The sequence below is a fragment of the Bison bison genome, unplaced genomic scaffold, assembly GCF_000754665.1.
Source record: "Bison bison bison isolate TAMUID 2011002044 unplaced genomic scaffold, Bison_UMD1.0 scf7180017864141, whole genome shotgun sequence".
Taxonomy (NCBI): domain Eukaryota; kingdom Metazoa; phylum Chordata; class Mammalia; order Artiodactyla; family Bovidae; genus Bison; species Bison bison.
In genome coordinates, this window is record NW_011494713.1 from 3,213,911 (window position 1) to 3,227,028 (window position 13,118).

At 45.5% G+C, this 13,118-nt stretch overlaps 1 protein-coding gene across 3 annotated transcripts in view; it reads left to right on the plus strand.

Moving 5' to 3' along the window:
• Positions 1-13,118, plus strand: part of FRMD3 (FERM domain containing 3) — a 343,072-nt gene that overhangs the window by 261,224 nt on the left and 68,730 nt on the right. For 2 of the 3 annotated variants that reach the window (XM_010840081.1, XM_010840079.1), the window contains exons 11-13: positions 2,257-2,331; positions 2,643-2,711; positions 8,808-8,932. In XM_010840081.1, coding sequence (XP_010838383.1) covers positions 2,257-2,331; positions 2,643-2,711; positions 8,808-8,932 — 269 coding nt within the window. The remainder of the gene's footprint in view (positions 1-2,256; positions 2,332-2,642; positions 2,712-8,807; positions 8,933-13,118) is intronic. The other variant, XM_010840080.1, reaches the window with a different exon arrangement.

Genomic DNA, 13,118 nt, shown 5'->3' on the forward strand with positions numbered 1-13,118 from the left:
GCCTGTGACTCTCTGGGGCTAAGATTGGAGGTAGGGTAGCAAAGAGGCCCAGACCAGGCACATCCTCAGGGGAGGAGGCACAACGATGCTGACTCCATTAGTGATGCTTGCTGGGCCATTTCTCCTCTTGAGTGCATGTGGTCCGTAGTCTGGCTTTGGCCAGCAGCCTGTCCTAGGCATCTAGACCCCTCTGCAGTGTGGATTTCATGTGCTCTGTTTATCTTTAGGGCTCCCATGCTGTCTTCTCTGGGCCCTGCCTTGACAGGATTCCCTCTCCCTGGGCTTGACCCCTCTCCTGCCTATCTTGCTCTCTGGATTCATCCTTTGTAGCCAGTACTCTTCTCTGTGTGTTTGGATGGTTTGCAAAAGAGAATTTTTTGTGACTTTACATTGTCTTGAGGACAAAGACCGAATCTTTAACAAGAACAGCTCGAGGTCAGGTCCTACTAAATTAGTGGGGAGAATGTGTGAGTGAAACTGTGTAAAACAGTTGTAATAACAGCACTGCTACTGCTGCTAAGTCACTTCAGTCGTGTCTGACTCTGTGCGACCCCATAGAGGGCAGCCCACCAGGCTCCCCCGTCCCTGGGATTCTCCAGGCAAGAACGCTGGATGGGTTGCCATTTCCTTCTCCAATGCATGAAAGTGAAAAGTGAAAGTGAAGTCGCTCAGTCGTGTCCGACTCTTAGCGACCCCATGGACTGCAGCCCACCAGGCTCCTCCATCCATGGGATTTTCCAGGCAAGAGTACTGGAGTGGGATGCCATTGCCTTCTCCAATAATAGCACAGGAAAATGCATATCAGATCATCTTAGTTCCCCCAGTGCTCAGGGTCTGGGCTTTAACCTGTTGGGCCTTCTGCCTAGAACACAGCCACCACCCGCCATGTTAACACCTTCCCTCTCTTGAAGGGGAGATCTCTTCCTTAGGCCACCTTCTGTGGCCCCCAGATCAGATCAGCACCACCCCCATACTCTAATTGCATCTTTTTTTTCATAGCACCACTGCTTGTAATTTACCTTTGTTCTCTTCTTTGTGGGGTTTCTAGATGAATATCCATTTCCCTCTGGGCGTTACATTCCATGAATGCAAAGTTTGTGTCTTCCTTGAGCTGTGTGGTGCATAGAGCAGAAGAGACACTTGGTTGATAGTGCTAAGTGATTGAAGCCAGGCTTCATGGACTCAGGGATGGAGCTCACTGCCCTCACCGAAGCTTCCAGACACAGCCCTCATTGTGTGATTGTCTCTACTTAGAATTCCATAGAGCTCATTGTTCTGTTTGTTTTTTATTAAGATTTTGTAATGATCAATAGTTAAAAATGATCCTGAACTCTGTAGACCCAGTCTTTCTAATTTGTTGGGTTTAACTGCATCAGGCTCAAGGTGACTGACTTTGAGGTGTCCTGAGGTATCACAGGAATCAAATGCCCCATGTGTGGCCTCTGGACTGCCCATGTTCTGAATTGTTCTTTCAGAGTGGTGGTGTTTTGCTCGTATTTACGGGAAGGGCTCAGAGGTGCTGAATCAGGGCTTGGCTGGGCTTCTGCTCCTCATGTATCTTAGTCATCGACCGGTGTGGTTTCTTTTAAAGGGCACTGGGTCATGGTGGCTTAACCCATCTTAATACTCAGAAACCAGGGATCATTTCCATGGTGATCATTTCCATGGCCCCTGTGCCATCTCCCAGAAAATACACAGTGGGTGAGTTCTATGTGACATGGGGAGTGACCTGTGTCACCAGGGAACTGCTTTCTGCTGCAGTGCTGGCAGAGCTCCAGGCAAGAAAGTCTGCCCAGCAAAAAAATGTAATGATGCCCTCTGCCTGAGCCCACTCTCTTCCTGTCACTGCAGCAGAAACTGGGAAAGAATCCCTGATGATCATCATTATTTCCTGGTCCTTTTTGCAGATCATGACCTGGTAATAGATTATGATACCAAATGTGTGGGTCACCAACAGCGTATACAGTAATGAAAAGACATCAGATAGAAAAGACCAGATTGCAACATACATGGTGAAAACATTTCTTTCAGGGGTGTGTGTGTGTGAGTATGAGTGTGTGTGTGTGAGTATGAGTGTGTGTGTGTGTGAGTATGAGTGTGTGTGTGTGTGAGTATGAGTGTGTGTGTGAGAGAGAGAGATAACAGTATAACATATCTCTTTCTTGGCCATCAGAAATATCTGATTACCACACGTTACAGCATGTTCCACTTGGACTTTGCAGTGGTATACCACCTCTGCTCTGCTTTTTCTTACAGGTATGCAAAATCCAGTCAGATCAAGACAGTGTCAAGCAGCAAGATATTTTTTAAAGGAAGTAGATTTCGATATAGGTGGGTACCCATGGTTCCACTTTGATGATGGGGTTGGGCTGGGCACAGCCTTTGATGTTGGAATATGGTATTGATACTTGTAAATCAGTGCACTTTGGCCCATACCCCAGTTTGGGGCTCCCTTTCCACTCATCTCTTATGCCCACAGGATCTCTCAAACTCTGTAGTAATATCCCCTCATGGAGGAGTAGAAGGCATGGATTCTTATTGGGTCAGATCACTGTGAAGTTTAAAAAAAAAAAGTGCACACACCCCTCCCCTTCCACTCTGAGCATCTGTGCACAGACGCCATGTTTCTGTCTTTTCTGCAGCGGTAAAGTTGCCAAAGAGGTGGTGGAAGCCAGCTCCAAAATCCAGAGAGAACCCCCAGAGGTGCACAGGTGAGTGGGGTGGTCCCCAGGGCTCTGGGAGGTTTCTGGGTAGACAGGAGGGTTTCAAGGCAGACTTCGCCAAATCCACTAGAACAATGAAGGGAGCAAGGGCACTAGCTGCCTGGCCCTGTGTTGTTTTCAACCCCGGTTCCAGGCACTCCCATCATCCCCCTGGTCTCACTCAGGTCTGCCTGGGCTCCATTATGAGTTACCGGCTCTGCAGGGAGTCATTGCCCTGATTTGGCCTGGAGTATCACATGAACAAGCAGGAAATGTGTGAGGCGTGGGTGAGCTGGGCTGTCTCCTGAGTCCGTCATCCTGTCCTCTTAGAAATGCTGTCTGCCCTTGCCTCTGTTCATCACTCATGGCCAGTTCCCACTGGTCCAACTCCTCCTAGACTATTTCACATGAGGGGGTAGGGTGCCCATCGCTCATCAGACCTTTAATTCCCCAAAGCCACTCAGAGGAATGAAGAACTTAGTCATTATCAGGACAAGGGTGTGCTTCTCTGTTAACATGGCAATATTTGTAATTCTGAGGAATGATAAATCTTCTCTTAACCACGCTGGACCTCTTATCACCACAGTTTACACAGATCATTGTACATCCTAAACTTCAAGCATGCTCCATATCTAAAGCTGGACATTCTCATCCTGATTTTCCTCCTTTTGAAGGCAAGATCATCATAAAATATATTCTTTAGGAAGTTTTCACACACTGGTGGGCACCAGTCCTTCCTTCCCCACCTTTGAACTTGGATTCTCCCTTAGGCTGAGATTTTTTGCTCAGCCTTCTCTATCTCCAAGGTGATCCAGTGAGCTGGGTACCTCTCACCTGGTCCTTGGGGCCGTCAGGCAGGAGGAGGCCACGGTCTCTCAGAAGTGTAGCTAAGCCAGCCAGCGTAGGCACCCACACAGGCGAACAGAACTGCAGTCAGAATGAAATCTTGTGCAGATGTGTACAGAGAATAATTCGTTCCTGGTTTGGGGTGATCCAGTGGGAGCTTTTCATACTGTTCATGGAGTTCTCAAGGCAAGAATATCGAAGTGGTTTGCCATTGCAGGGAACCACGTTTTGTGAGATAGGGAAGCCTGGAGTGCTACAGTCCATGGGGTTGCCAAGAGTCAGACACAATTTAGTGACTGAACAACAAATGGGAAGCTGTCACATGCAAGTCTGCAAAGCAGTCTCTCCTGCTTTAAGAAGCAGGAGAAAACTGTAGAGTGAGGGAATCAGGGGTGCCCCGGCTGGGACCCCTTGGTGCAATGCCTGTGAAAGTCAGAGTTTACCTGTTAATGACAATGGTCATTTTTTTAAAATAGCCTTTTTATACCTCCTTCTCTGCCTCCAATTGTGGTTACTCAGTGAAGCAGAAACAAAAAAAGAAGAAATAATAGGACATATCATTGGAATGTTTCCAGATTCTTTGGTCTAGAAAGACCTCAGGGATCACCTTGTTCAATGCTTCTATTTTACAGATAGGGGAACTTGAGTCTTGGAGAAGTTAAATGGTTTGTCTGAGATCATAAATATTTTGGTGGCACAAGTAAGCCTAGAACTCCAGTGTTGTGCCCCTGAGTCCTGTGCTCTTTTCTCTGTAGTATCTGCTGCCTAGAAAGCCCCTGCATTCTCCTAGAAGCTGGGGGGCAAACCTACCCCAGGGGCTCAGCTTGGGTTTTATTCTTCCAGCTTGGAAGCATGAGTGTTTGATCTTAAAAGAAATACTCGATTCTGGGGAACCCCCTTGAAGGCACAGACACAAAGTAGGAAAATGTTTTTAAGAGTATACTTTCAGAAAGACCTATTCAAAACATGCAAGGTTTTCCAAAAGCCCATAGTTACTGTCTACAGAGGGTTAATGAGATCAGGAAAGAATATCTTAAAACATTTCCCTTTTAAATTTACGTTTGCATCATTTGTGAGAATCAAGCCTTCCTAGATCAAGGCTTCTTAAACCGTACCTTGCACAGGGATCATCTAGGGTTCCTGTTAAAATCAGATTCTGATTCGTGAATCTGGCATTTCTAATGTGCTCCCAGATGATGGCCATGTGGCTAGTTCATGGTTTGCACTTTTGAATAGCCAGACTCTAGATTACTGGTGGTGGAGGTTGTGGAGGGTACAGATTCACCCTAGTGAAAAGTGAAAAGCTTTTCCTGGAGTGGACTGAGACACCAGAGCAGATGAGAAATGAGGCATCCATCAATTCAATTTATAGTTTTTCTTTTCTGGAATCTCCTAAAATCTCCCAGAATATTACTGCAACCAAAGTTCTATAGGCCCTTTCAGCACTGATTCCCATGCTCTTTCTCGCTGTTCCACTCCCTTCTCTCACATGCTTGTGAAAGGAGGCCTCTCTGGCCCTCAGTTCTTTGGCAGTATCTCTCAAACCTCTGACATCACAAGGAAGAACTTGTTTAAAGTAATGATACAAAGTACGCTCTGGGAGGACAAGGCTTGGGTCTATCTTGGTTACCACCATCTTACCCACCACTTTACACAACGCTTGGTCAAAGTAGGTCAGTAGACATTTGTTGAATGAATGTATGCACTGGGAGTGTGGGATGACAGCTTTACCTCTACTTTTCTGAGACTTGAGATCTGTCCGTGGTGCTGCCTTGGGGACCTCGCCCTCCCAAGAAGTAGCACTGTGGTCGGAGCCAGGGTGACGTGTGTGCCACTTTCAGCAGCTACTTCTTGTTCCTTCCCAGTAGCTGGCTGCAGGGCAGGAAGTTGTTTCTCTGGAACAATTATCGTATTTTCAAATTGTTTTGACATCTTTGCAGTGGCTGTCAAAAGTGAGAGTATATTAGTGAGCTCTTTCTCTGGCAGTGCTCAAGGAGCTCTGCTCATCTAGAACAATGACAAGACTTCACTTAGCTTTCTTCCCTCTCCCTTGAGATTCTCCTTTTCAAAGTATTGCCAGTTCTTGGACTTCTACTTCTGTTGATGTGTGTGTGACATAGAGAAACAGATGCAGACTGAAAACATTGTCTTGGGATTTTTCTGTTTTTCAAAAAGAGAAGATGCTCACTCTCATGTTAGCTCACTGATCTTTGCTGATGACAAGATCCTCAACTGAAACTCTATCAGCTGGCTACTTGGTGAGAATTACCTGCCCATTCCAGGGCCCAGCGAAGTAGAGGGCTGTAGCTCAGAGTTCAGATTCGACTCCTTAAACTACCTGGGCATAGAGCCTCCACCAAGGGATTCCCAAAAACAGCACTTGTACCTGAAATGAGCAACAAGCGAGGAGTCATGAATGGGTCTAATCTTGGCTTTGTTGCTGTGGTATATGTCCTGCATAAGTCAGTGTCTCAGATCATCAGTTTGTTCATCTATACAATGAGATTCATGTATCCCTCCCTGGCTTCTAGGTTTTCTTATGGGCATTAAAATTATGAAGTGCAATAAAAATGAGGTGGTGATATTATTATCACTGCTCATACAAAAATGGGATGCTAGAATCTGAAAGACACGTTCACATTGAAGTCTCTTCAGATGGAGCTTTTGCTCACAGGCCAGCACTTCCCTTTGTTCCAAGGAGTGGTGGCCTTAACTCCACAAACCTTGTATTTGTTGATCAATATTATGCCATCATTTTTTGAAGCCACTCTTAGAACACACTTTCAGTTCCCGAAGGAAACTGTTCTTCTCAATAGAATCCTTACAGCAGTTTCACTCAGAAACTTCTCTATGGAGAATGCTCATGAGTGGGCTGCAAAGCAGGCCTGGCACTTTGGCAGAGTCTGCTGGCAGGTGGCCTCTGAGAGGGAGGGGCCACAGCACAGATGCTCACCTGATAGGGAAAAGAAGAGCCTCCCTAAAGGCTCGCTGCGGGTCCCTCCAGGTTGTGATCTACATTGTGATTTCTGGAGGAGAACCTTTGTCAGTTCAGCTGGCATGCATGTTCAGAGATGGATGATTCGGAATTAGTTTGTGCAAGAATGGAAAATGGGCTTTTCAGAGGTCAGAAAACTAGTCTGCACACACAGCATGTGCTTTGCAGAACTAAGACTGCAGTCATGAAAGCCACAGGGCCGATAGAAATCCCATGAAAATCTCAAAAAAAGAAAAAAAAACCTTTCTACAATAAAAGAAGCCTTCACTCCTGGTGATTTTAATCTCCCTCTTCCTCCTCCCTTCCTTTCTTCCCCTGTGAGGAATCCCTGCTTCCCCTCCTTTTCCTATAGGCCACTGCACCTGCCAGGACCTATCAGACATTACCTTCCCTGGAAGGTCTTTCCTGGCTCTCCCCTCACTCACAGCAGGATCAGGTGCCCCTTTCTGCCACCGCCCTGGACACTTGGCCGTCTCCCATGAGATGTGTGCTTTTCTGTGTAGCACACGCAAGGAGTTGTGGAGTGAAAACAGTGGTCAAGACCAGGGCTTTAAACGAAATGAAGCAGGATGGAAAGTAAAACATAGAGTCTCACACATAGCAAGATTACTGCTGTCACAAGAAACACTTTAGCTATGTCTTCCTGTATCTGTGTGTGCATGTGTGTAGAGCGTGCATGTGTACTAAGTAGCTTCAGTAGCGTCTGACTCTTTGTGACCCTATGGACTGTAGCCCACCAGGCTCTTCTGTCCATGGGATTCTCCAGGCAAGAATAGTGGAGTGGGTTGCCATGCCCGTCTCTAGGGAATCTTCCCAACCCAGGGATCAAACCTGCATCTGTTATGTCTTCTGCATTGGCAGGCAGGTTCTTCACATCTAGCGCCACCTGGCCTGGTGTGTGTGCAGAGAGATGATATCAAATGTATTTCTGTAATGTGAGTCTTGGTGCAAAAAGTTTGAAAATCATGGTTCTGGGGAGTGAATAGTTTAGGATGAGGACCATGGTTCCCCAGAATGATACATACATATCAGCTGCAAAATAAAGGATTGTAGAATGAGATAATGAAGACAAGAACTCCATGGTTAAGCAAGTCCTTATAAATTTCCTTTTCAACCAGTGGCAGCTTTTAACTCTAGATGCTACCAGCTTCTTCTCTGTCTGGCCCTGATGCCTAACAGAAATGCCTAGGCTATTAAGGCAATCCCATCAACTAGCCTGGAGAACACCCATGCCAGTCTGAAAGGCCAACTTAATGCCAAGTTTACTTCAGTTTCAAACTGAGCACCCCTGAACAAGATGGCAAGAGAGGTGCTAAAAGGCACATGAGAATGGATAGGTCAGTCCCTGCCTTAGAAAAGGTGGGGCTGATTAATTCACCAATAATTACAGGGCAACAAATATAACAAATTTGAGCTGTGAAAGAAGGGACACTAGAGTGAGAAGAAAGGGGGAGAGGGAGTTAGTGGTGAAGGCAATCCAGGAGGGCTTCAAGAAGGAGGCATTTGACATCATCTTTGAAGGATGGGTTGGTGTTAGTTTGGACAGGAAATATGGAGATGGGAAGGGTGCTGAAACACCCAGCAGAGGCACCCACCTCTTTGTCAGGGCAGACAGTGTAAATGGGCTGCCTGGCTATCCTCCAGTAGTTTTGATGAGACAACCTGCACAGTTTCCTTGCCATCTGCTCCCTGTTGCAGCTACTAACATACATGTTCTCCTTTCAAAAGGAGAAAGTGGAACTGCATTCTGTGGCTGCTTAGTGAGTAGGGTGTGAATTTGAGTGGGAATATTAAATATCGATAGTAGATGTTGGACATCCAGCAACACCAAAATAACTCTCAGCTGTAGATGGCCTGTGCCATCTTTTGGGCAGAGTTTTTCTTTTTGTGGGTTTTGGTGGTTGTTAAATTACTTTGAGCCATGCCCTCCATTCACTTTTCTGCATATCTAGTTCGGTGATACATTCTCTTGTGTATTTCTGATTCCCATGTCTTTTTTCAATGCCTTGTCTTGTCGCACAGCATGTCCAAGTCTGAGGACATATGGGGAAAGATATTTTCTTTCACTGTGTTGCATTGGCACACATAGATATTAGAAGACATGTCAGGACCTTAAGGATAAAAAGGGCTGTGTGTCATCTTTACCACTGGCCTAATGCACCATGTGAATCTAGAGGCAGGGGCTGGCTTGGGTAGTCAACTGAGACGGAGGGGCCAGTGTTCCTGATGGAAACCAGTTCCCTCTGGCTTGTATCTGTTTTCAGAACAAATATTTCTCAGAGCCGCAGCTCCCACTCCTTGAACAAGCAGCTCATCATTAACATGGAGCCCCTGCAACCCCTGCTGCCTTCCCCCAGCGAGCAGGAAGAGGAACTTCCACCAGGTGAGGGTAAGTACGCTTCTTTCCAAAGGCCGGCAATTGCAGGCTTACCCTGGAGGAATGAGGGAGGCATCAATCCTGGGCACCTTGGGTAATGTGTTGGGGCGGAGGTCAAAGTGAGTCATAAACTGTGTTTTTAGTAAGTAAACTGTTCACATCTGGAAGGCTGGGTTATCCTGAGAGTTCTATAAGTTTCTCCCAGAGAGAGTTCACTGGTACAAAGCATTCCTAAATTTACATGTTAAAGAAGTAATGGTGTTAGACCTGTATCCAATATGGTAGCCATTACCCACGCATGGGCTTCGCAGATGGTGCTGGTGGCAAAGAATCTGCCTGCCAGTGCAGGAGATGCAAGAGACACAGGTTCAATCCCTGGCTCAGGAAGATCCTCTGCAGTAGGAAATGGCAACTCACTCCAGTATTCTTGCCTGGAAAGTTCCATGGACAGAGGAGCCTGGTGAGTTATAGTCCGTGGGACCACAGAGTCAGATGTGACTGAGCACATATACAAGCACCCATGTGTAGCTATTTAAAAATAACTTAAAATTACCTAAAATAAAAAATTTAGCTCCTCAGCCATATTAGCTAGATTTCCAGTCCTCAGTAGCCACACATGGCTAATGGCTACCATCTCCATCCTTCCAGAAAGTTCTACTGGCATTTTCTCGGCTATAATCACAATTATATTCGTGGTTATAAAAAATTCTTCATAAATATCTCTACACTAGTCATCCCCTTTCTGCCTCAGTGCTTTTATATCCCCTTATTCCCTTTTCCACAGGGCCTTGTTTGACAGTTTTAATACAAGCTAAAATATAAAGGGTCCATTTCAGTCCCAAAGTTGTTATATTTGTAAATGATATAATATATGTGCTTCTAGGTTTCTTTTTTTATTTTTAAGAGCTTTACTTACTTCAGGGAAGAATCTTACCACACTGCTGCACACCCTGGTGAGGCAAATTTCACTCTCATTAATTTCAAAGTAAATTTTTAAAAATTCACATAAGATAACATTATTAGAACCATGAACCCTAACATAACAGGCTTTTCCTTAACTTTACGATGACATTTAAAATCTGGATACTGGGCAGTTTCAAGAGGGTGGGTCATTCTGTCCCCAAGAGATGAACTTCACCTGAAGTTTTAATTCAAGAATCCCTTCCTTAGGGGGAAATTCTTTAGCCCATAAAACAACATGACTTGGCATATGACCAACCTAGACAGCATATTAAAAAGCAGAGACATTACTTTGCCAACAAAAGTCCGGCTAGTCAAGGCTATGGTTTTTCCAGTGGTCATGTATGGATGTGAGAGTTGGACCATAAAGAAAGCTGAGAGCCAAAGAATTGATGCTTTTGAACTGTGACATTGTAAAAGACTCTTGAGAGTCCCTTGGACTGCAAGGAGATCCACCCACTCCATCCTAAAGGAGATCAGTCCTAGGTGTTCATTGGAAGGACTGATGTTGAAGCTGAAACTCCAATACTTTGGTCACCTGATGTGAAGAACTGACTCATTTGAAAAGACCCTGATGCTGGGAAAGATTGAGGGCAGGAGGAGAAGGGGATGGCAGAGGATGAGATGGTTGGATGGCATCACCAACTTGATGGACATGGGTTTGGGTCAACTCTGGGAGTTGGTGATGGACAGGGAGACCTGGCGTGATGCAGTTCATGGGGTCGCAAAGAGTCAGACACAGCTGAGCAAGTGAACTGAACTGGCATGCAAATATCCATGGGGGAGGTCATAGCAACTGATTCATACTGAAGTGTAAGGGATTTTAGTAACTCTTTCCCTGAAAGGAATTTTCAGGGTTGGAAACAGGACTGGGCAACTGGATGCCACAAATTCCATGAGTAGAAGGAAAATGTACAAGATACAAAGAATGGTGGTCTCTGGAAACATCTCTGTACCCCTTTTGGACATAGCATGATAATAACAAGAACCATTTGTTATAATTTGGCAATAAGGAGTTCATGATCTGAGCCACAGTCAGCTCCCAGTCTTGTTTTTGCTGACTGTATAGAGCTTCTCCATCTTTGGCTGCAAAGAATATAATCAATCTGATTTCAGTGTTGACCATCTGGTGATGTCCATGTGTAGAGTCTTCTCTTGTGTTGTTGGAAGAGGGTGTTTGCTATGACAAGTGCGTTCTCTTGGCAAAACTCTATTAGCCTTTGCCCTGCCTCATTCTGTACTCCAAGGCCAAATTTGCCTGTTACTCCAGGTGTTTCTTGACTTACTACTTTTGCATTCCAGTCCCCTATAATGAAAAGGACATCTTTTTTGGGTGTTAGTTCTAAAAAGTCTTGTAGGTCTTCATAGAACCATTCAACTTCAGCTTCTTCAGCGTTACTGGTTGGGGCATAGACTTGGATTACTGTGATATTGAATGGTTTGCCTTGGAAACGAACAGAGATCATTCTGTCGTTTTTGAGATTGCATCCAAGTACTGCATTTCGGACTCTTTTGTTGACCATGATGGCTACTCCATTTCTTCTAAGGGATTCCTGCCCACAGTAGTAGATATAATGGTCATCTGAGTTAAATTCACCCATTCCAGTCCATTTTAGCTCGCTGATTCCTAGAATGTCGACGTTCACTCTTGCCATCTCCTGTTTGCCCACTTCCAATTTGCCTTGATTCATGGACCTGACATTCCAGGTTCCTATGCAATATTGCTCTTTACAGCATCAGACCTTGCTTCTATCACCAGTCACATCCACAACTGGGTATTGTTTTTGCTTTGGCTCCATCCCTTCATTCTTTCTGGAGTTATTTCTCCACTGGTCTCCAGTAGCATATTGGGCACCTACTGACCTGGGGAGTTTCTCTTTCAGTATCCTGTCATTTTGCTTTTTTATACTGTTCATGGGGTTCTCAAGGCAAGAACACTGAAGTGGTTTGCCATTCCCTTCTCCAGTGGACCACATTCTGTCAGATCTCTCCACCATGACCCGCCCATCTTGGGTTGCCCCACGGGCATGGCTTAGTTTCATTGAGTTAGACAAGGCTGTGGTCCTAGTGTGATTAGATTGACTAGTTTTCTGTGAGTATGGTTTCAGTGTGTCTGCCCTCTGATGCCCTCTTGCAACACCTACCATCTTACTTGGGTTTCTCTTACCTTGGATGTGGGGTATCTCTTCACGGCTGCTCCAGCAAAGTGCAGCCACTGCTCCTTACCTTGGACGAGGGGTATCTCCTCACCGCCACCCCTTCTGACCTTGAATGTGGAGTGGCTCCTCTCGGCCCTCCTGTGCCCACGCAGCCACCACTCCTTGGACATGGGGTAGCTCCTCGCAGCCACTGCCCCTGACCTCAGACGCAGGGTAGCTCCTCTCTTTGGAAGGAATGATGCTAAAGCTGAAACTCCAGTACTCTGGCCACCTCATGCAAAGAGTTGACTCATTGGAAAAGACTCTGATGCTGGGAGGGATTGGGGGCAGGAGGAGAAGGGGACGACAGAGGATGAGATGGCTGGATGGCATCACCACCTCGATGGACATGTGTTTGAGTGAACTCTGGGAGTTGGTGATGGACAGAGAGGCCTGGTGTGCTGCAGTTCATGGGGTCACAAAGAGTCAGACACGACTGAGCAACTGAATTGAACTGAACTGATTTGTTATAATGGCCTTTATGCTCTGTCTCAACAATTCACTGTGTAAGCTGTGTGCTAAATTAATGTTCTTAGCCCAAGGGTCCCTGGATCCATGTTGCTGGTCTACATTTTTCTGTGCCTTCTCTGTCTTTGTATGTTTCCAAAAGCACAATAAAAGCAGCTTTTGTTTCTGATCACCAGTGATTTTTCTGGGCTTCCTCCTATATGCCTGGAAGATTGTTTGGAGTGGAAATCACTTTTTCTGGACATCAGGATTAGCTTAAGATTGAATGAAGGAAGATGTGGCTAATGGAGAAGAGGAGGGGAGAAAAGATAATCCAAGCTTGGGATTGTGATTTTGTGTCATCTGTAGACATGGAAGTCTAGATGGGAATAAAGGCTGGAAGAGCAGTTACCATGGAGAGTATTGAAACCAGACTATTGATGACATCAGAATATCCCAGATGTAAGGGGGAGCTTGGGTAAGCTTTCCCCTGGACCCTTAATTACATTTAATTAGAAACTTCCATTTTGCTTCATTTTCTATAGTGAAGTTCCATTGCTAAATACTAACCTTGTCATTAACATTACAACTGT